Source organism: Osmerus eperlanus, chromosome 1 (assembly GCF_963692335.1).
Source record: "Osmerus eperlanus chromosome 1, fOsmEpe2.1, whole genome shotgun sequence".
Classification (NCBI taxonomy): domain Eukaryota; kingdom Metazoa; phylum Chordata; class Actinopteri; order Osmeriformes; family Osmeridae; genus Osmerus; species Osmerus eperlanus.
The window spans coordinates 22698758-22721082 of record NC_085018.1 but is presented as its reverse complement, the minus strand read 5'-3'; the positions used below and the strand labels follow the sequence as shown (position 1 = coordinate 22721082).

Below are 22325 nucleotides of genomic sequence, written 5' to 3'. Positions count from 1 at the left end.
TGGCAGGCTCTTCAATTTGCGTTTTTTTCGTCTTTATTCCCTTATTGGCCACTAGAGGACAGCCTTGGACAAGTTTTAACCAATGGTTTTGACAGACTGCACCGGACGACATAGCGGGAAACAAAACTACAATACAGATTGTTTATTTAGTGTATGAAAATGTAAATAAAATAGGGTATGACATGTCTATTTAAAGCATAATAGCTGAGCACCAGTCGTATTCGAGCAATGACACATTTTATTGTAAATGTGCGGCCTGCTTCACTCACCGGGAGAAGTAGCAACGTCATTTCCGCTGGTCCGGTAAAATAGCCGTCCGCCGTGTTAGCAGCGTGCGTTGTCGAGTGTTGAATTCATTGTTTTGATGTTAGCGCAAACCTGTACCAAAATCGCTCCGCTTACATTTAGAAGTTTAACAGCTGCACGTAACAGTCTCTTAAATCTACACAACTGTAAATTTGCTGTCTCAAAAAGCCTAACTTTGCCTATAAGCCGATATATGTCACATCAACCAAAGCGGCTGTGTACAGAAAAAATGACGGTTGTTAAAATTGGCACTCATAACGGGACATTTCACTGTGATGAAGTGCTTGCTTGTTTCTTTCTCCGTCAACTCCCGGAGTACAAGGTAAAGTAACTACGACAAACATCTAAATTGATGAGCTTATGTGAAGTAGCTAGCTACTACCAGTCATTCTGCAGTGACGGGTTCAGATACAGGAATTTGGTCAATTTATCGGGGCCAAATCGGGAGGAAAAAGTTCAAGGCTAACTGTTTCCATCTGAAACTCCATCGATTTCCAAAGAATGAATTGTAAAAGTGTCTTATTGAGGTGATATTGTTGAAATGTCTAATCCATTACTCTTACTGTACAGGATGCTGAAATCTTTAGAACCCGGGACGCTGCAGAACTGGCTAAGTGTGACATTGTAGTGGACGTGGGAGGAGAGTTTGACCCCAAGAGACATCGCTATGACCACCACCAGAGGTACCATATGTCACACAACATAACGAGACATGATGTTAAGTGGCCCTGCCTAACTGTACATCTAGCTGTCTATCAAGCTGTCTCTGCCAGTATGTCTGGTTGGCAGTAATGCATGCATATCTACCTGTATCACTGCCTTTCCTCGTTGCACGGCTGCCTGTCTGTCTGTCCACTTGTCTAATGTCATACCTGTAAGAACCTGCCGGTAAAGATGCAGAGTTACCTCAGCAGGTGGTAAGGATAATTAGTGCCCTTCATCGACCGCCTACCCACAGGTTCATGGGGAAGGCTGACATATTATATATGTCAACTCTGTGTGTCTCCAGTCCACAGTACGTTGTGAAACTGCCTTCGTGTGTTGGAGTGGGTGGCTTGAGTGGGAGAGTCGTAAAGCTAAGGGTGGTAGGCACGCCGAAAGTACCGCGTTGGTCACAATATGGGAGTTCCATTTGAACACTTCCTAATAATTGTCTTGCACGCTCCTGCTTGCACAGTACTGGCTGTGGCGCTGAGCTATGTGAACACGGAGCCACGTAGCATGTGCTGGGTGATTGTGCCAGGTGCCAGAGTCGCCTGAGTGATGGAGCCGTCAGCCCTTCTTCATCCCTCGTTGTCTTGATAATCCATGCAGGGGTGCCAGAACAGGGTTAATTATCACACTAATGGCACTGCCGCCCCCCCATTCCCTGGCATGCCACTCATTCATCGGATGCCTGGTGCGAACAGACGCCTCTCAATTAAATCAGCATTAAACGACCACCAACGGCTTCACGTGGATATGAACTCGTCTCTGCACACTTAGTTGACGTTTCCCCCTGGGCGGCTGTATTTACATTTCTGCTGCACACACCCATACAACACTCGTTCTCTCTCTCTCTCTCTCACTCACTCACTCACTCACTCACTCACTCACTCACTCACTCACTCACTCACTCACTCACACACACACGTCAGACAGAATCTCTGAGCTTCCATGCCAGTGTGATTGGTCGTCCCCTGCACTGAGAGTCAAATGTTAGACTGGAGATGGAGATCGTCCCAGTATTGCTGCAGTAGAACGGTGGCCTGACAATCAGTCCTGCTGAAAGCACTTGGCTTGTCAGTTGTATAAAACATGTTTGGATAAACAGCTAAACACACACGCACACACACACACACACACACGGTAATACATCTTGCTCTCTGCCCCGGCCCCACACACAGTCCTGATCGGCACACGTGGCCCTGTGTGTTGCAGGACCTTCGGGGAGACCTTCCACAGCCTGTGCCCGGAGAAGCCATGGGGGACCAAGCTGAGCTCGGCTGGCCTGGTCTACCTGCACTTTGGCCGGCAGGTCCTGGCCCAGCTCACCGGGCTGCCGCAGGCCGACAGGCAGCTGGAGGCGCTCTTCGACAAGGTCAGACCTCCAGAGGGGCTCCTGCAGCCAGGCAGGCTGCCCTCACCCGCACACTCTCCGCTCTGTCAGCCAAGCTGACGCCCCAACACTCGGGGGGGGGGGGGGGGGGGGAGGATTGAGTCAGTGGCAGGATTGTGTTTACCAGGATTGTGTTTTAAGTGGTGTAGGAGAATGTAGGTTGTTTTGGCAGGGTGGTACTGGTGGTTATAGCCTGGGGTTTTCCTTGCCTGCAGCTCTACGAGAACTTTGTTGAGGAGGTGGACGCGGTGGACAACGGCGTCTCCCAGTACGAGGGCGAGGCCCGCTACGCCGTGTCCAGCACGCTGAGCGCCCGCGTGGGACACCTCAACCCTCGCTGGAACAGCAAGAGCCAGGACACAGAGGTGTGTGTGTGTGTGTGTGTGGGACATCTGTCCGTTATTACATTTAGTCATTTAGCAGACGCTCTTATCCAGAGCGACTTACAGTAAGTACAGGGACATTCCCCCCGAGGCAAGTAGGGTGCAGTGCCTTGCCCAAGGACACAATGTCATTTGCCAGCCTGGAATCGAACCGGCAACCTTCTGATTAATAGCCCGACTCCCTAACCGCTCAGCCATCTGACCCCCTAGGAGCAGGTGTGTTCTACTGATCTGTCTGTGAGTAGAGCATGTCTTCCAGCAGTGTCCGTGCTTCAGCTAACACTGTTAACAGGATGGCTCATGCTCAGGTGCGCACAGGGCTCCCAGAGGGGCGTGACCTGCTCCCCTGTCTGGGAATTAGCGATGCTGCGTGAGTCAGCGGGTCTGGAGGGGGGGAGAGAGTGCACCTGCTCAGCACTGCTCAGGTGCTGCCCTCAGAGAGGGGGAGAGAGAGGGAGGGAGAGGGGGAGACCACGACCTGCCACGACCCAACAAGCAGGCCAGGGACCCGAATGACTTCTCAGTTACCTGAGCAGAAAGGAGGGGAGGAGACGGGATGCATGGGGCGAGGCAGGGTGGAAGGAAAGGAAAGGAAAAGAGAGGAGGAGGAGAATCAGTGTAACAAAGCTGGTTGATTAAATGCTGTTTGGTGTTCCCTGCGGGGCTGAGCTCCATGATGACTACAGCTCCTTGTTCCACTGCTGACGAGCTCTCAGTGGGGTAGCTGTTATTCCACATGAATTCAGTGGAGAATCTCTCCATCCCTGTCCAGACAGTGTCCTCCCCTCCATTCACCAGGCTTGGAATCACTCAACGCTTGAAGGTGAGAGAGGCCAGATGGGTTGTAATGCCTCTGGACGTGCATGGCTCCCTGATGCAGACGCTGACACTGGCTCAGCCGACAGATTCTCACGCTGTCACGTGGTGATAATTGGGGGGAAAAGGAGAGAACAGGTTTCTTTTGTCTGGTCAAACTCTCATCTGCAACAGCCCACTCCATCAGACGCTTTGAGATTAGAGTTGGAGTATGTGTGTGTGTGTCTTGTCTGTATATTTGTGCACCTCCGTGTGTGTGTGTGTGTGCGTGCTTGCTGGCGTGCACATTGAAGTGTGCGTCTGTCTGTTTGAGGATGCATGTCTGCACCTGGTGTGTGCGTGTGCGTGTGTGTGTGTAGACGGTGGAGCCGGCGGAGGCTGATGTGATGTGATAAGCAGTGTTTCCACCAGAGTACTGGGAGGAAGATTTAATCCCCTGTTTGCATTTCATCATCTCGGTCAGAAGTGTTCAGAGTCAAACTGGGTTTAAATGACTAAGACACCGACAGGGGAAGAAAAGGGTTAGGATGGACTTCAATTAGAAAGATTTCATTCTTTGTTTTTAATTTATGAAAAATAAAATCTTCAATAACATTGCATCCATCATTATATATGTAATTGTTTGTTGCCAGTTGTGCACAAGCATAACAATAGTGGTTATGTTTTTAATGGCATGGAGGGCAGAAATGCAAAAAGGAATGTGAATAGAAGATGACAAGAACCTTGTTTAATGCAAACTAGCTAGCACACTCATGCATCCAATTAGCATTAACAAGGCAGATGCTAGCCTAACAGGGCTGTCTAATATGCTGTGTGTGTCTGTGCCTGGTAGGAGGGCTGTCTAATGTGCTGTGTGTGTCTGTGCCTGGTAGGAGGGCTGTCTAATATGCTGTGTGTGTCTGTGCCTGGTAGGAGGGCTGTCTAATATGCTGTGTGTGTCTGTGCCTGGTAGGAGGGCTGTCTAATATGCTGTGTGTGTCTGTGCCTGGTAGGAGGGCTTCCAGAAAGCCCTAACCCTGGTGGGGGCTGAGTTCCTGGACAGGGTGGACTTCTACCAGAACTCCTGGCTTCCTGCCCGCGTGGTGGTGGAGGGGGCGGTGCAGAGGAGGACCAAGGTACCACACACACACACATACACATATACACACACACACACACACCAGGCTCTGTGGAGATGCTTTGACTCAGTGTCTGGTGTTGGGTGGTTTGACTCGGTGTTGGGTGGTTTGACTCGGTGTTGGGTGGTTTGACTCGGTGTTGGGTGGTTTGACTTGGTGTTGGGTGGTTTGACTCGGTGTTGGGTGGTTTGACTCGGTGTTGGGTGGTTTGACTCGGTGTTGGGTGGTTTGACTCGGTGTTGGGTGGTTTGACTCGGTGTTGGGTGGTTTGACTTGGTGTTGGGTGGTTTGACTCGGTGTTGGGTGGTTTGACTCGGTGTTGGGTGTCGTCCCCAGGTGGACCCCAGTGGGGAGGTCCTGGTGTTCCCTCAGGGAGGCTGTCCCTGGAAGGAGCATCTCTTCAGCCTGGAGAAGGAGCTGAAGGTGGAGACGCCCATCAAGTTTGTCCTGTACCCCGACCAGAACGACCAGTGGAGAGTCCAGTGTGTTCCCGCAGGCCTCAACACCTTCCAGAACAGGTACCCCCCCCACACACACACACACAGACACACACACATTCACCATTTGAGGAACATCACAGGAGAGAACTTCTCAACACCTGGGCACGGTGCTCCAGAACATCCCTGCCTGCTGACCCCTTCATGTGAGAGTCACGTCTACACGCTTCACACAACAAACAGGCATCCTCACTCCTCCCCTGGGTGTTCCCGTGTCTGCATGACGACTAATCAAACGCACCTTCAAACCGCCGTTCAGTGCAGACATTCAGCACTGACCGTCTGCCCCTCTCCCCGCCCCTCCCCGTGTGTGCTGCGTTGTGTGTGGTGCTGCCCGGCCGTGTTGTGGGCACTGGGTGTCCAAGCAGCCCCTTAAGGACCAGACTGTCGACACGGCAACATAATCGCCTGCAGAAAGCAAGATAGCTGCAGATCTCCGGGGGGAGCTTTACATCTCGGACCTCCTCGTTTGTTTGTTGTGTGGATGTTTTTCGAAAGGGGAACGTCCAGCTTGATGTGTTAGTCACGTGCAGCTGTGTAATGGCCTGGGAGAACCCCACTGTGCATGTTAAGATAAGGACACACAAACACGCTGGCATGTTTATGTGTGTATACTTGACACTTAGCTCTGGGAAGGTGTGTGTGTGTGTGTGTGTAAATATATAGGTGAGTGTGTGCATGGTGCATTGGTGGCTAGCTGAGACCATGCGCGTAGTGAACATGCTGTGTGAGTGAGTGTGCCCTCTGGGACGCTGTTGAAGATGACCGCGTGATGTGGCATTGATTCTTTCCTTAACAACAGACATTTGGGAGAGGAATTAATATTCTCTATTTCAGTGCTGCTTCTGTCCTGACTCATCATGCTGTGTGTGTGTGTGTGTGTGTGTGGTTGGCATGCCTTTCTTTCCGGTAGTGGGCTATTATTGTCTCTGCCACAGAAATCAAACCATCTGCAGATTCCAATTATGCACAAGAGAATTATTAAGTATTTCTGCTGATTTTAGTCACTTACTATGTCACTCAAAAGCAGGCAGGTTGTTATATTGTATGGTAAATAGAATAATGACACATTTTATGTTTCATACCTCTCAAATCATCAGGCTGGTATTGTTCCTTGTTCTTACTTTTTACTCTTTCTTTCTCTGTCACTTCCTTGTTCTTGTCTCTCTCTTTCTTTCTTTCTTTCTCTCTTTCTTTCTCTCTCTTTCTCTCTTTCTCTTTCTCTTTCTCTCTCTCTGTCTCTCGGTCTCTCTCCCTGTGTCTCACCCCTATCTCCCTACTCGTTTCCACTCCACTGAGTAACTCATCAGAATATAGGCAGGAATGGACCTGACTCTCCCTAAAAATTGAGAAATGGCGCTCAGTGGTCCGGAGTGGGTCTCCAGACTCCGTTTAGTGTGTGATGCACCCAAGACGATGTAGGGTGAGGATGAGGAGGGCCGAGGGGATGAGATCAGCGCTCCAGATGGCAGTGTCTCAGGGCGGCTGCTCTATCTGCAAGCTGCAGGAGGATGCGTGCGTGAGGGGTGTTGTTGACACCTGTGTCCCTGGTACCGCACCTGATGGGATATCTATTTATATCATCGCACGCCGCCAAGGAAAAGCAAGCGGAGCACTGCCAACGATCCTGCCAAAGTTTTGACTTGGACAATTTGATGCGTAATCAGTCAGATCTTTTACAGAGAAAGTGTTTTTGACAGATTATTTTCTGCTTTTTTTTTATTTTTATTTTTTTAAGGTTTTCAAAAAGTGGATTAATGTCCCAGTGCTCTTGTTGTCTGTGAGCTTGTCTGACAGTGTGTCAGAGAGATGGGATGTGTGAAGTGTCACTGAGCAGCAGTTGGGTTTCACAAAATAACTGAAACGACTGAAAAAGATGTCAGTGTCAAGCCCAAAACATATGATTGTAGAGCACTGCTTATTTCAGGATGTATTCAAGAGCCTGATACCATGGTATTTTTTGACATGGAAATCCCAGCTAGTTACTATCCTAATCACACTTTTTGTGGGACGTCTGTCATCTTGTTGCTAGGTTGAGGTTGGAAACCTCCAGGCCTGTTAATTGTGCTGCTATTTTGAGGTTGGTCACCAGGGGTCTTAAAGAACCCCTACTTGCCTCGGGGGGAATGTCCCTGTACTTACTGTAAGTCGCTCTGGATAAGAGCGTCTGATAAATGACTAAATGTAAATGTAAATCTCTCCCGCTCTCTTTAATGAAGGCGTATGTTGACCTTTTCCTGGTAGCCCTCACACCCTGCTGCCTGTCATCATGGACTAACGTTATTTAAAAATGATTGACAGGCCGGCCTGGGGAACCTATAGCTCTCTGTACATACAGGATTGATTGGAACGAGGAGAGCGAACAGAGGGAATGTGTGTATGTGTGGACACCAAACAAACAGATGCATTGTGGGCCATGCAAAGACGCTTTCAAGGCGCCAGCAGCCGTTCCGAGGAGTGATGGTAGCAGGCTTGTGTGGACGGACGCTCATGATCGTACGGTCACAACCGGCCTGCACCCTCCCCTCACTGACCAGGCTGGACTCGTGAAGCCTACCCAACCCGCCTTTCCATCAGGAAATCACTGATCTGAAATGACTGGATTAGTGCCAGCTGTGTAGAGCAGCACATGTTCCTCGATACAATCATGCTGCTGTTGATGGGAGATTAGGTGACTGGGAGGAAGGGGTGGAGGAAGGGGTGGAGGAAGGGATGGAGGAAGGGATGGAGGAAGGGCTGGAGGAAGGGCTGGAGGAAGGGCTGGAGGAAGGGCTGGAGGAAGGGCTGGAGGAAGGGCTGGAGGAAGGGCTGGAGGAAGGGGAGGGAGAGTAGAGAATGGCAGCCTGGATCCAGTATGAGGTGGAACCTACGCCGGTTCCTCCAGAGACGAGGCAATATATCCTCCAGCCCGTCAGATTACATATTGACTCAGATGTCAGCGTGTCGCCCTCCACCCGGCCGCGTCGATGAGGGATTTTCTGCACTATTAGAGAAGAATGAAAGCTGCTGTATTTGCTGAGAGGAGGGTGGGGAGGGGGGAGGGTGAGGAGGAGAGGGGAGGGGGAGGGGGAGGGTGAGGAGGGCGAGGAGGAGAGGGGAGGGTGAGGAGGGCGAGGAGGAGAGGGGAGGGTGAGGAGGGCGGAGGGTGGGGAGGGGGGAGGAGGAGAGGGGAGGGTGGAGAGGAGAGGGGAGGGTGAGGAGGGTGGGGAGGGTGAGGAGGGCGGGGCCGTGGGCTCACCAGGGACTTACGAGGACATGCGCTACTGCTGCTGTTGTTCTTGTCTTATCTGTTTTGTAACCAGGTCAGACAGAGTGTGTGTGATTAGACAGAGGCAGGCTCAGAGGAGTGGGTTAACAGTGTAGCTGTGCTCCATAGGAGCAGGGGAGGGTCAATGTGTCTGGGAGTTTGTGAGTCTGAATGATTTTGACCCCAGAAAACACTGGAATGCATTTACATTTCGTCATTTAGCAGACGCTCTTATCCAGAGTAACTTACAGTAAGTACAGGGACATTCCCCCGAGGCAAGTGAAGGTGAAGTGCCTTGCCCAAGGACACAACATCATTTTGCACGGCCGGGAATCGAACTGGCAACCTTCAGATTACTAGCCCGATTCCCTAACCGCTCAGCCACCTGACTCCCTACCGCTCCCTGACTCCTGTACCACAGAACAGGAAAGAATGTAATGAACTCATCAGCTCTGACAAAAACAAGTCCATATGTGTCCTATCAGTGTGTGTGTGTGTGTGTGTGTGTGTGTTATTGGGACATGTTTCCCAGTGTTTGGGCTTGCAGTGACATATGTAGCAGTCACACCTTGTCCCTGACCTGATGGCGTCCGTCTGTGTGTCCGTCTGTTCCAGGCTGTCCCTGCTGGAGGAGTGGCGCGGTGTCCGTGACCAGGCGCTGTCGGAGCTCAGCGGTATCCCAGGATGCATCTTCGTCCACGCCGGAGGCTTCATCGGTGGGAACCGGACGCAGGAGGGGGCGCTGGAGATGGCCAGGAGGACCCTGCAGGCTGCAGCCAAGTCCCCCGCCAACGGGAGCAGCTGACCTGGCCGTGTTCGGCCGCCTGGCCCCCCTCTCAGCTCCACGCCAGCTGGAACCAGGGCGAGGACCTCAAGTCCATTGTAATTCATGCGTTCTGCCATAGACATTCAATTTGGCTTCCCTGTTTGGGACTGTAAATTCTGGAGATTTTTTTTTTTTTTACTGCTCTCTATTCTCAAGTTATCACTTATAACCAGACAGCTAATTTGAATTACATTGAGAATTAAATGAGTTATAATGGACTGGAGGAGCCCAGCCCTGAATGAACACCCCACACACTGCCTACCTGCCATCACTATCATCATACTGCTCTGGATGTGTAAAAGTGTTGTGTACTTCTTTTGTAATAAAATACAATCTGAACACAATTTCAAAATCTTATTAATGCACATTGGGTTTTGTACAGTATAAGGTTTAGAAAAAAGAAAAAGGGTTTTCACCATTGTTAGAAATTTCTTGATATAATTTATTGTGGATTTAGAGTAGGGCAGAGGAAGTGGTGGATGTCCTTTCAGAGAGATTTCCTTTCAGAGAGATGTCCTTTCAGAGAGATGTCCTTCCCTGCTGTGTTTGCTTGACACAGCAGGGAAGCTTTGGACTTCATTCTGCCAGCGGCATTAACACAGTGGACAGACATCTCAGCTCTGTGAGCGGAACATTCATAATCGCCAGTTATAGATGAATTCAAATTAATTTTTTCAAATGGCATGAGAAACCTCGCCTGTGACACGGTGCGATGGCCAGAGTTACAGCAGGATGTGAGGAGAGCTGTGCAGTCAATTTACTACCAATAAAGCAGTGTAATGGATTGCCCATTAATACTCCCTAGGGTTTCTTCCCTCCCAGTCAATCTTCTTATTTTTTGGTTGTTTTCTTCACAAGCCTTTCCATCTCTCTCAGGCCTGTGTCTATACCTTCGTTTATTTCTCCGCTCACCTGTCAAAGCCTCCCTTGCCACGCACATTTTGGTACGCAATCAATGCATTATAATACATTTTAATTAATGAGATTCTTTATTATGGCTGTCAAAAGTCTTTCAACAACGTTGATTGTCCTTTGCAGTGTTCACGGGTACGGTTAACTTCTCTCTCTGCATCACTGTTGCTTTTCTCTCCATCTGGGTGCGTCTCTCTCAGGTGTCTTCCTTTCTTTGTCTACAGCCTTAACCCCCCCCCCCCCCCCCACACACACACACACACACACAGCCTTAACCCCCCCCCCCATCACCTCACAGCCTTACCCCCCCCCCTCTTTTGTTACTTGCAGTTTCTCCTCTCATATCACAAGCAAAATTGAGTTGTTCTACCGCTCTAAATCTTACTTGTAGACACAGACACAGTTCCTTTTTAAAGCCAAGAGCGATCCCATAGTGGCGTACTCTCACTCTTCATAGTAAAACAACTGGAAGAGCAAACCAGTGTGTGGCACCCTGGTGATGGGGAGGACCTCTGAATATTGAATTTCACGCACTGGCTCATTTCTGAGAACAATTTAATGTTTTGGTACAATTTCAATGGTCTTTTCACAAAAAATGCTCATTTTAGCTTTTCTCTTTCACACACACACATTTTAGTTTTATAAATGCTCCCTCCCTACCTCTGCTTTGTTGGGTTTATGTCAAGGTCTCAATCCAATCACTGTCTGAGACAATCCTTTGCAGTCACGATTTATGTTTTAATCTGTTGAAATCCTAATCTGTCTCAGAGTAAGGGAGTGTGCTCATAATGCATTGAGCAGTGCTCTCATGGATCAATGGATGTCTGCATGAATGGGCCAAATACCATCACTAGCACTCTACACTCGAATACTGAGCTGTTCACAACCATCTTTAGAGCTGTTCACAAACTGGGAACTGAGGTGAAAATAATTTCTGCTGTGCAATAATAACAGTAGGAACTGTATATTTTCAGAACAGACACACTTGACAATAACATTGTGCTGTTTCATGATGTCCTACAGCCTATGCGATTGCAATTACAGGCTGCTGTACGGTCTGGTCAAGTGGGTTCTCCTGATTGCGGATGCTGGTCAATGTTCAGCAGAGAGCTTAACCTCCGCGGCCCCGGAACATGAGGGGCTCCATCTACTGCGCTGTAAACACGCTCTCTGACCCAATGACCTGTGGTCAAGTTGAAGGAGACCTGGAGGGAAAATGTGCTCCCAGACAGCCTCGACCTCATCCACTGGAAACACCACCTCGCCAGCCGAATGACCTGCTGTCGGGAAGACATTTTACATTTACATTTAGCAGACGCTCTTATCCAGAGCGACTTACAGTAAGTACAGGGACATTCTCCCCAAGGCAAGTAGGGTGAAGTGCCTTGCCCAAGGACACAACGTCAATTGACACAGCCGGGAATCAAACTGGCAACCTTCAGATTACTAGCCCGACTCCCTCACCGCTCAGCCACCTGACTCCCTCTGAAGACCCCAGCCTCAGCGCGACCCAGACTCTCCCCTAGAGGAGACAAAGAAGAAGGAGAGCTGGATGACCCTCCTCATCTTTCCCACTTCACCGGGCCAGACTAACCTGGTTGTGAAGGTTGTAGTCTCCCGCCCCGGCTGCTCCACAACCTGCTCCAGGGAGGCACATGCTCCCCCATTAGCAGAACCCCGGACGTTCATGACATCCATCTTCATTGATCATCAGGAAAACAAGGACTAACAACGCCAACCAGGTCAGACAGTCTTGCATAAACATCAGGCCAGAATCTCCAGTGGCTCAGGCTTGTTAGGTGGATAGAAGGGAATCCTACCAAATGTGAGCTCCACAACAGCATTTTAATGTCAAGTGTGAATGGCATTTCGACAGTTCGACAGGTTACCTGCCTGCCCAGCTGTCATTAACAGTCTTCAGACTATGACATTTAGGAGGAAGTGGAAGAGAGAGGGGGAAAAAATGTGTCACCGTTATTGTCAGTCAGACAATCTCCCCTCTGGGGGCTGTAGAGGGACGACACGGGTACTTCCTGAGTAAATACCCTCCTTCTGGAATATTAACTTGAATGCATGTTGATGCATTCAGGCTACCAGTATAGGGATGAATGCATGCATGATTTTTGTTTGTTTGTGTGTGTGTGTGTGTGCATGTGTGTTTGTGTGTGTGTGTGTGTGTGTGCATGTGTGTTTGTTTATGCAAAATGAATATCTTAATATTACAGTTTTTCTCCATTGCTTTGGCTCAATTCTTGAAACAGAAATGACATTCTCAAAGCTCTAAGTGCATTTGGCAAAATAGCCAATATGGTTCAGCACAAATACATAGATCACCTTCAAAAGGTCATATCTCACCCAAAACAGTTAACTCATGCTTCAAAACCAAATAATTTTCTCATATAGTAAATACCCTGAAATTAAAGCTGAAAGTCTGCACTTAAAGCACATCTTGATTGTTTCATTTCAAATCCATTGTGGTGGTATACAGAGCCAAAATGATGAAAATTGTGTCAATGTCCAAATATTTATGGACCTAACTGTATTTGCTTTTCACAATGTATGCTTCATGTTTTGGCTACCCACAATGTTTTTGGGGATACCTCATTGTTTATGATCATTGACCTTATGCACTTTTGTAAAGTTCTCTCTTGGAAGTCGCTTTGGATAAAAGCGTCTGCTAAATGAATAAATATAAAATGTAAATGTGTATCAAACAGAAAAAATATTACAGTAATTCAAGAGTAGCCTACAAGGTTTCACATCACATATTGCACTCACACTGCTTTGGAAATTGTTACTGTAATTGCCATACATTGTGGTTACTGTAACATGAAATGTGTACAGCACAATATAATGTCATACAATAAGCACATCAAAACTAACATTATGTATAACCTACACTACCAACACATACAGTAAGAAAGTAAAGCAAAGCTGGAGTTTCACTAGTTGTCGTCCTCACTTTCATTTACTCATTTAGCAGATGCTCTTATCCAGAGCGACTTACAGTAAGTACAGGGACATTCCCCCGAGGCAAGTAGGGTGAAGTGTCTTGCCCAAGGACACAGCGTCAGTTGGCATGACCGGGAATCGAACTGGCAACCTTCGGATTACTAGCCCGATTCCCTCACCGCTCAGCCACCTGACTCCAGCTCATCCTCACGCTCCTGTCTGTCTGGCCACAGATTTCATCGACATCACATCTGATGTTCTCCCTTGCGATGCAACCGGGGTAGAATCATTGTGCATGCCGCAACCATCCCCTACACTGATCTGCTGTGACATGATCACAAGCAGCATCCATTAACCCTAACCCTAACCCTAACCCATCCATCCACCTCTGGTTTTGAGCCCAATTAATGCTCATAGACCCTCCACCTACAAAGATGTGCTAAATCATTTGAAATTTGTGCAAACTGTAGGCAATTACACTTGTCATTTACGAGGATGTGCTAATACAATTGCAATTTGATTAAAGGAATGAAAAATTCCAATCGTTTGTGAACAAGTGCCCAATGGTTTGGAGGTTTGCACGTGTTGTTTTGAGAATGTCATTTCTGTTTCGTCAAATGAGCCAAAGCAATGGGGAAAAACTGGTAACATGTCCATGGTTTGCACTGATCTTGACAAGGTTTTGCAAAAGACATATAGGCTACATTTTCGTTTGATAGGGATTAGGAGGATGAGATGTGTGATCAAAAGATGTCTCACCTTTCTGGATCGTCACATCTAGCTCCGACAGAGACACTGTCCTGTGTGTCTGCTGGTTATCAGAGAAGACATGAAGTGGTATGCGAGCTTCTGTTTTCTACAGAATTATTTATGCTTTTAAGTAAAGGACAATTGTATTATGTAAGCGTGACGTTTTTTTATGAGGCTTTCTGAAAAGGTTTTGAAATATTGTGTCTTTGGGTTCAGTTAAAATAGCTTGCTAGTGGTAGGTGCTAGACTAACCTGTCGCTAAAGCTGTTGATGACTAAATCCAACATTTGTCGGTGCTCTTGACTATGATAAATAGAGATACGCCTTACTGTCTCTTTAAGCAGGAGAGAAAAACGGAAAGAGCGAGCGTGTGTGTGAGAGAAAAAGAGAGAGATAGAAAAAAAAGAGAGAGTTTTATTCTTATATGGATTGTCAAATGCCATACATTGGTGTACTAGGTATCGGATAATATGGCAAGGTTTTATTCCTTTGAAAAAAGTACAATGAGGGTGACAATTATTTCGATAGTTGGACCTGCAAGGGGCTGACTTAATACTGCAACTATTGGAAACATTGTCTCTGGTAGTCTATGATACCTTTGGATGGAGACCGCACTTGTCAAGAAAGTCTGAGTTTTATCGTCGCTTGTGGAATACAGCTTCGGAATCATTTATCAAAGACAGGTACGTAACAGACATACAAAACGGGTAATATTAGAATTTGCATTCTGCATTATTTTCTCATTAACGTTAGGTTGAAATTATTTAGTAACCACATTTGTAAATCCTAGTTTAGAATATTGTTTTTATGCGTTAGGGAAAATAGAATTTGAACTCATCCACGTGCTGGTTATATTTGGTTAAATGATTCCAGGAATTAATTCTATGATATTATAATCAAACTTTAATATGACGATAATGTTTCATTAAATGTATTCGCGTAGTTTGCTATTCATAGGATAAGTTATAGGTTTCAAGATTTCCTTAAAGGTGTTTTCACAACAATACCTTCTTCGACATAGAATTCTCACACCATCATCTGTCTCGGGGAAATGGAAGTGATAACAACTCTCTCTCGCGCTCTCTCGCTCTCTCACACACACCATTTTTTTTAAATCTGTGTTTCTCTCATTGATATTTCAGAGTAGGCCTACTTAAAATAAACCCTCTAACTATTCTTAAATGTGTTGATTGGTGTTATAACTTGGCTTTCATGTTCATTATCAGATTCAACTGTTGATCCTGGGGTTTGATTTAGCTCACTTTGATAAAATGATCAATCACTCCCTGATGGAAAGACTGAACCTGCACCCCTGTGGTCACCTGCTCTCAAATTAAATGTCAGATATACTTAAAAACGTTGTGTCATGTGGTTCCACACAACAGTGTTAAATCTTTGAAACAACACTTGGTTTTTGGTACTTAAAAAAGTGTATTTTAGTTGACTTAACACAACTGCGTGGAACCACATGACACAAAGTGATGACACAAACATTAAAAAAACGTTTTCGGCGTGTGTGGTAATTCTCTCTGTGTGAGGTGAGCTTCCATGTTTGCGACGTGGTGTTACATACCCTCCCCAGATGGTGTGCCTAGGGCGGGGAAGGGCGATGCAACACTGCTAACCCAAACGTATAGTGAGATGGTTTACCTTCAGGTTCAGTATTAAGGGAACACTTGACACAAGGACATATAACAGGGATATTGTAGGGAGTCAGGTGGCTGAGTGGTTAGGGAATCGGGCTAGTAATCGGAAGGTTGTTGGTTCGATTCCCGGCTGTGTCAAATGACGTTGTGTCCTTGGGCAAGGCACTTCACCCTACTTGCCTCAGGGGGAATGTCCTTGTACTTACTGTAAGGATAAGATGCGTCTGCTAAATGACTAAATGTAAATGTAAATAATAGAACAGAGTAAAACCGCACTGCCTTCCTAACCAAACGCTAACTAAACAGAAATACAATGGGTGGCACCCGTTCCTTAGCTAGTGTTGTTCAACAGATCGCTAACTACGTGATGGGTGGTGTAGACCCTGTCTCTGCCAGTGCCTGTGAGGACTGAACATGAGTTGATTTGATCGGACGCAGACAGAGCATCCTTCTGTGTGGACACCTTGATGTCCCCAGGTTCTGTGCATCTGCTATGGCTTGACAGCAGCAGACATCAGTGGGGAAAGGATGACACTCACCTGTAGGGCACTGCAACTAGGTCACTTGGGCCAGGTACACTCTTTACATTGCCAAGGCCTTTTAGCAGGAAGATGAGGGCATACGATAAAGATGAATAACCATTGAGACCCTATTTAGATAGTATGAGAAATTGTGACTTGCATTGAGTGGATTGACGCATGGAAAGGTGGATGGGTTTCTGAGTGAACAGAAAGAACATCGTTTGTCAAATCCACATTCAGTCAGTGAGAGGTTTAATACAATATTTAAAATGGTGACAGGCTCAGAAATGTCAGGCCATATCTGAGGCTACGGTTTAACAGTGAGGTACTTCTGTGGAAGTCCAGGGGCTCGATAAAGGAAAACTGAGATAAAATTCACCCCTCTAGGAAGTCAAATTGATCCCTGTGTGAGTGTGTGTGAAGGCTGCAGACCACACTCTCTAGGTATCTGCCAGCTCCTCTTATGATGCTGAGGGTCTCCAGGCTGTTTCTCCTGGGCTGAAGTGGCCCAGGCCACAACCACTCTGTCAGGGTGTTGTTATTGACACGGTTGAGACATAGCCCAGATGGATGGGTCAGACTGTAATAGTGTAGCAGCAGTGCTTAGGTCTATTGATCATTTTGGTTTTAATGTTACCCGCTCCAGCACGCACACACACACACACACACACACACACACACACACACACACACACACACACACACACACACACTGCTTTGCTCCCTTCTAAGATGTGATGAAAGACTACGGTGGGCAGAGGGAAAAAAATGGCATAATGAGTAAATGAATGCTTGTATTCATGAATGTAATGTTTGTGAGTGTTTGTGTGCTTGTGTGGTGATGTTAGGGGAGGGAGGGAGACAGACAGACAAACACAATTCCTGTTTTGTCATTAAACATGATGGATATTTATTCTCTGCACATCCCTCACCCTCTCATTTACTGTCATTATGCATTTGTTGGATAATGGATGAATGGTTGCCACTATACAATTTTTTTTACAAAAGGATGCAGCTGTTCATCTCTTTTCCTAAAATAACATGTTTTGAACATATCAACCTCTCTCTTCTACCCATTTCAACTGACGTTTACATCTGACATTGTAAATGAACCAAATGTAAACATGCACAAACGCTTCCTGCACTAACGGATGGGTTGGACACTGTATGTCTGTTACATTTACATTACTTTTAGTCATTTAGCAGACGCTCTTATCCAGAGCGACTTACAGTAAGTACAGGGACATTCTCCCCGAGGCAAGTAGGGTGAAGTGCCTTGCCCAAGGACACAATGTCATTTGGCACGGCCGGGAATCGAACTGGCAACCTTCAGATTACTAGCCCGCTTCCCTAACCGCTCAGCCACCTGACTCCCCTGTCTGTTATAGAACAGAATGTGTTAGCTACCTTGTGAGAAGAGAACATTCAACAAACAAAATAACCGACAATGCTCCAACCCCTCCACCACACCAGTCTTCATCCACCTGTTCAGCAAGTTCCACACACAGATCCGGGCTTTAGGACAAGGTCTAAAAATCTCCTGTGGTGCTGAATGCCATGAAAGTAGTAAACACTACATTTAGCAGACATGACCAACGTAATCGATGCCAGGTTTTGTGTGATCAATGGTCGTGCAGTGGCCAAGTCGATGCGGGTTACTGGTGTGGTAGTAAACATGTTTAACAAAGGATCTCTCAGACGGTAATCTGGTTTGCTTCTCCTCTTTCCTCACTGACCCTATTTTCACTCCTCTTCAAACCGCTGTAATCTCCCTTGTCTGCCCATGTTTGTCTGTTTCTGTGTGTGTGTCGGTCTGCCTTACAGACTCTCTGACCTTGTTACCTTATTCAACAGGCTCCGCTGGTGCCCTGGTGTCTCTTTAGATCTGCTTACTCCGAGGACTGGTATCTCTTTAGATCTGCTCTCTCAGGGACTCCTGTCTCTTTTTGTACCTGGTTTCTCTTTTTGGACTGCTCTCTCTCCTGGGCTGGAGTGGCTCTGCCTGTGGTGGACGTTTCTCCCTGTGGCTGGCGTGTCTCTTTCTCTGCCTGTTTGTCCTCCTGGGGTGTGGTCTCTCTCTCGGCTGGAGTGTCTCTTTTTGGAGCTGTTGTGTGTGGAGGGCTATGGTGAGGCGATGTGCGCTGGCTGGAGGACTGGCTGGTGTGAGACATGGGGTGGCCGGGGGAGAGGTGGAGGAGCGGGGCCGTGGGATGGGAACCGACAGGGGCTTGGGCCTGGACGTGGGCTGGGGTCAGGGGTCATCGTCTGGATCCTTGTCCTCTTGCTGGGCACGTGTGGCCTGGCGTCGGGCCAGTGCCCAGACAGCTGCCACTGTGCCTGGGACACGGGCACCGTGCTCTGCGTGGACGCAGGCCTGCGGGAGGTCCCTCAGGGACTGCCCCCGGACACCGTGTCCCTCCACCTGGAGCGCAACTACATCCGCCACCTCCCCGAGGACGCCTTCCGGGGCCTTCCGCACCTCCAGGACCTCCACCTCTCCCACAACCGCATCAACACCCTCTCCTCCGGGGCCCTGCGGCACCTGGGCCCGGAGCTGCGCCTGCTCGACCTCTCACACAACCAGCTGAGCCGCGCCAACCGAGAGGAGTTCGGAGCGACCCGCGCCAAGACGCGCCTCTACCACAACCCCTGGCACTGCGACTGCACCCTGCAGGAGCTGATGGAGACGCTCAACCTGGAGCCGGAGACGGTGAACGGCATCGTGTGCGAGAGCTCGGTGCGCGGCGTGGGCGAGGGGAGCCGCTGGGAGGACCCGGCGTTGCTGGGGGAACACGCGGGCCAGCCCCTGGTCAAGCTGCTGGACTCTGGGGTGAACTTCTGCAGCCTGCAGAGGAAGACCACCGACGTAGCCATGCTGGTGACCATGTTCGTGTGGTTCTTCATGGTCATCGTGTACGTGGTGTACTACGTCAGGCAGAACCAGGCCGAGGCCAGACGGCACATGGAGTACCTGAAGAGCTTACCTAGTCCTAAGAAGACGCCCACCGAGGGAGACACACTGAGCACGGGCTTCTGAGAAGTCAAGACGATGTTCTGCTGCAACCCTCCTCTGCAGCCAAAGCTTGGGGGGGAGTGAAGTGTTTCGTTTTAATGAGATGTAAAGGCCACAGCGTTGCACCTTCTCTGTTTTGTTCGAACAATTACTGTGAATGCATTTGTTGATGAAAGAAAAACAAAAGTGTGCAATATTTTCTTTTTGTAGCTGTTGTGTCTTCTTGGATGTTGTTATGTTTCCAGGTTTACAAAAATTTTACTATCTATGAATGCCAAAATGCTGAAATATATAGAAAGTGTTTTCTGTATGATAGCCCTTCTGCGTTATTGGGAGGAGCTGTAGAACATGAATGTGTCATTTGTTTCTCCCGACCTGATCTCTCATTATTCTCATTAAAATAACCTTTGCTTTTTCATTTCGGGCCCTAATAACGTTGCTAATAATGTTGTAACCATTTCCAGCTGACCTCTTCATCTCCTGGCACAGAACAGCCCCTGGAACCATCGCAGCCAATCAATGGAAGTGTTTCTCAATCAGGCTAGCGGATTGAGTAAATGCTAATTCAGGATCAGGATGCTCGTCATCAGGGAAAGCTGTTTTAGCCCCCTTGTAAAGAAGGTCAACAAGCCAGCTAGTGTGATGAACATCTAACCACTGATCTAAATATACGGAGGGAGAGAGAGGCCGGATCAACCATATGGGCAATCTGGGCATGTGCCCAGGGGCCCTTGGGCATAGAGGGGCCCTCAATGATGGGAGATTTGTTAACAAAAAAATTGGCTTCATTAAAACAGTCTACACAAGGCTTGCTTTGCCCTCCATCTTGATAATCGTCCAATCAAAATTAAATGAAAGTTGTTGTAAAAAAGTTTGATTGGGGGGGGGGGCTCATGTGCACAGTTGCACATGAGCTTCAGTGCCCAGGGGCCCTTTGGGGTACTAATCTGGTCTTGAGGGAGAGAGAGGGGCTGATTTAGCATTGCAGCCGCCGTGGTAGTGAGGTTTGGCAGGAGCGTTGAAGGGCTACGGAGGCCACGATCTGGTGTCGCCGTCTGCCGCACGGACGATGTGTAGCTGTCTCACACTCAGAGAAATTAAGACCATATTTAGAACAGGGTTTTAATAATTGAGGCGTTCTTTGTTAATTAGAGGTATGAAAGCATCAGTCTGTTCAGGGTGCCTCTTCTCCTCCTGTGGGTGTTCGTTTGTCTCCTCAACGAATCCTGGTTTCAAACCCGGACTTTTCTCTGTGTGTGCTGTTTTAGGTGTACTGTTATCTGAACTGAATGTCCTGTAAATGGCCATTTTAAATGGATGTATAGTAAAATAGAGCAAGATCCCATATGACGTTGATCAATTCAGCTTAAACTAGAGGTGGGGGTTTGTTGTTCGAGGCAAGGCTAAAATGGCTTCTCATGTCTGTGTTGCTGTGGAGTTCTGAGTAAGATGTTTATAGCTAAAGGCTGTGGTGATGTGTTGTGCAGGGTCAAGAAAAACGAACTTATGTCAAAAATAACTGAATGTATGAATATGAGCAAGCTGATATTGTAACAGTAGTTGATGGTAAATTCAGTTTTAAGGCAGGGTCTCTGTTGCTGACGTCCACAAACTCAACTAGAGAACTAAGATGAACAAATCTCATTTATAGTCCACATTTATGTGTAAATTGACATGCTCTGTCCAGATGGTGTTCATATCATGTAGCTGTGACTGTGTGTAGACGGATGCATTAACTTACGTTCTGGTTTCAGTTTCCATCTGTTCAAAACATCAAACAAACAAACAAGGACCAAGCATTGCTTCCTGTGCTGGTTTTATTACATTTATTTATTTTATTTGTGATGTATTTAGATTTGATTTCTCTCTATGTCAATAATTATTCTAACAAAGATAGCATCATAGATTTGGAAACCAATATATAAATAATAGATGAAAAATGGAAAACACTCAAATATAAAAACAAAATCAAACAAACGTGGCTGTGTTTTATTCATAGAAATGCTTCTACCTTTTATTGCTAAGGTGAGAGTTTGGAAGAAAAGGAAAAGCAAGTACAGAATGACTGAATCAATTCACAACATGGCGTGTTTGATCATGACTGGCAATGTTTCCCATTCCTACTCTACCATGCTTTCAAAGAAATAGTGAAAAACTATTGTAACACATACAAAAAGTACATGATATGAATTTTACCTCCTCCCCAACTTACTTATTATTGAGTTTCGTTTACTAATGTCACCACATCAACATATAAAACATAAATGAAATGGCCCAATCTCAATCAACCGTCTTGCCATGTCTTCCTAGGTTGTCACTTAACCGCCCCTCCCCCTGAATAGATAGATGTGTAGATCGATGTAATTCATACAGAAGAAGAAGTACAACACAGGAAATCGATTTGACATCACTTCCTTTTTTGGGGAGTCTGACACCTCCAACTGTGAGGTGTGAACATGAGGAACCAGGGGGAAATATCCAGCCAAATGTACAACTTCCTGCACACTCAATAGGAAGACAGATATCAAAACAAAAATAAATGAAAAATAAAAAATAAAAATAAAAAAGCAACTTCAGTCTGTTACTTGTTTTTGTCTTTTATTTCCAATTTACATTAATCAAAACCGTAACAAAAACAAAACCATGATCATCATCATCATCATCATCATAATAATGCTATTATTATTAATAATAATACTATTATTAATAATAAAAAATATACACACCCTCACACATGAATAGACTGTGTCCTTGGGTTAGGGACTGTTCTGTGCACAGAGGGTGACAGGGTGTCTAGTGATACATCTCTCTGGACTGGGGGGCACAGAGGTGGGCAGGGCAGCTGGGTTTAGGTCCTGGAGTGTGTTTGCCAGGGCACAGTGTACTTCCTGTGTGAGGGGTCAGCGGAGGCTGATGGGAGGAAGTGATGCGGGTAGGGGTGAGGGGGTAAACGTCATCAGGGGAGGGCCGACGCTGGACGGGTGTCTGGGCTTCTCTCTAGATGTCTCCCGTGCCAGGTTGCAAGGTTTGGGGTCTGTAAACTTCTGGGTCAAGGCCATACTTTGTTTAGTTGTTTTCTTTTTAGTGTGAGGTAGCTTAAAAAATCATAACTAAAACAAAACAAAAAAGGAAAAAAGGATCTGGAAGGAATTTTGAATTTTGTTGCGTCATGTCTCTTTTGATTGGCAGCTACAGGCCGAGGGGGCGGGGGAGGGGGGCAGGGACATTTGTCACCCTGAA

General features: G+C 47.1%; 2 protein-coding genes and 1 long non-coding RNA gene across 3 annotated transcripts; 2 read left to right on the top strand and 1 right to left on the bottom strand.

The window, feature by feature from the left end:
• The first annotated feature begins 283 nt into the window (after positions 1-283).
• Positions 284-9635, top strand: myg1 (myg1 exonuclease). The gene is made up of 7 exons (XM_062470583.1): positions 284-628; positions 877-989; positions 2227-2386; positions 2620-2769; positions 4596-4718; positions 5058-5239; positions 9081-9635. The coding sequence occupies exons 1-7, from the start codon at positions 365-367 to the stop codon at positions 9268-9270; spliced, it is 1182 nt and encodes a 393-aa protein (XP_062326567.1). The 5' UTR covers positions 284-364; the 3' UTR covers positions 9271-9635.
• A 977-nt stretch (positions 9636-10612) lies between these two features.
• On the bottom strand, positions 10613-14034 carry LOC134027640 (uncharacterized). Its single transcript, XR_009931461.1, has 3 exons — positions 13915-14034; positions 11684-11725; positions 10613-11483 (listed from the first exon to the last, which is right to left on the bottom strand). It is a non-coding gene; the product is annotated as an uncharacterized LOC134027640 (long non-coding RNA).
• LOC134027632 (leucine-rich repeat-containing protein 3-like) lies at positions 13929-19158 on the top strand. Its single transcript, XM_062470562.1, has 3 exons — positions 13929-14055; positions 14093-14588; positions 17927-19158. Exon 3 carries the CDS (start codon positions 18207-18209, stop codon positions 19107-19109), a length of 903 nt encoding a protein of 300 aa, XP_062326546.1. The 5' UTR covers positions 13929-14055; positions 14093-14588; positions 17927-18206; the 3' UTR covers positions 19110-19158.
• Positions 19159-22325: the final 3167 nt, after the last annotated feature.

Excerpts from the sequence above, each read along its gene's own strand:
- LOC134027632 (XM_062470562.1), top strand. The coding sequence starts at position 18,207 with ATGTGCGCTGGCTGGAGGACTGGCTGGTGTGAGACATGGGGTGGCCGG.
- myg1 (XM_062470583.1), top strand. The coding sequence starts at position 365 with ATGTTAGCGCAAACCTGTACCAAAATCGCTCCGCTTACATTTAGAAGT. Across the intron at positions 2,387-2,619 it reads TGGAGGCGCTCTTCGACAAG|CTCTACGAGAACTTTGTTGA; the intron begins GTCAGACCTCCA and ends CCTTGCCTGCAG. Across the intron at positions 2,770-4,595 it reads GCAAGAGCCAGGACACAGAG|GAGGGCTTCCAGAAAGCCCT; the intron begins GTGTGTGTGTGT and ends TGTGCCTGGTAG.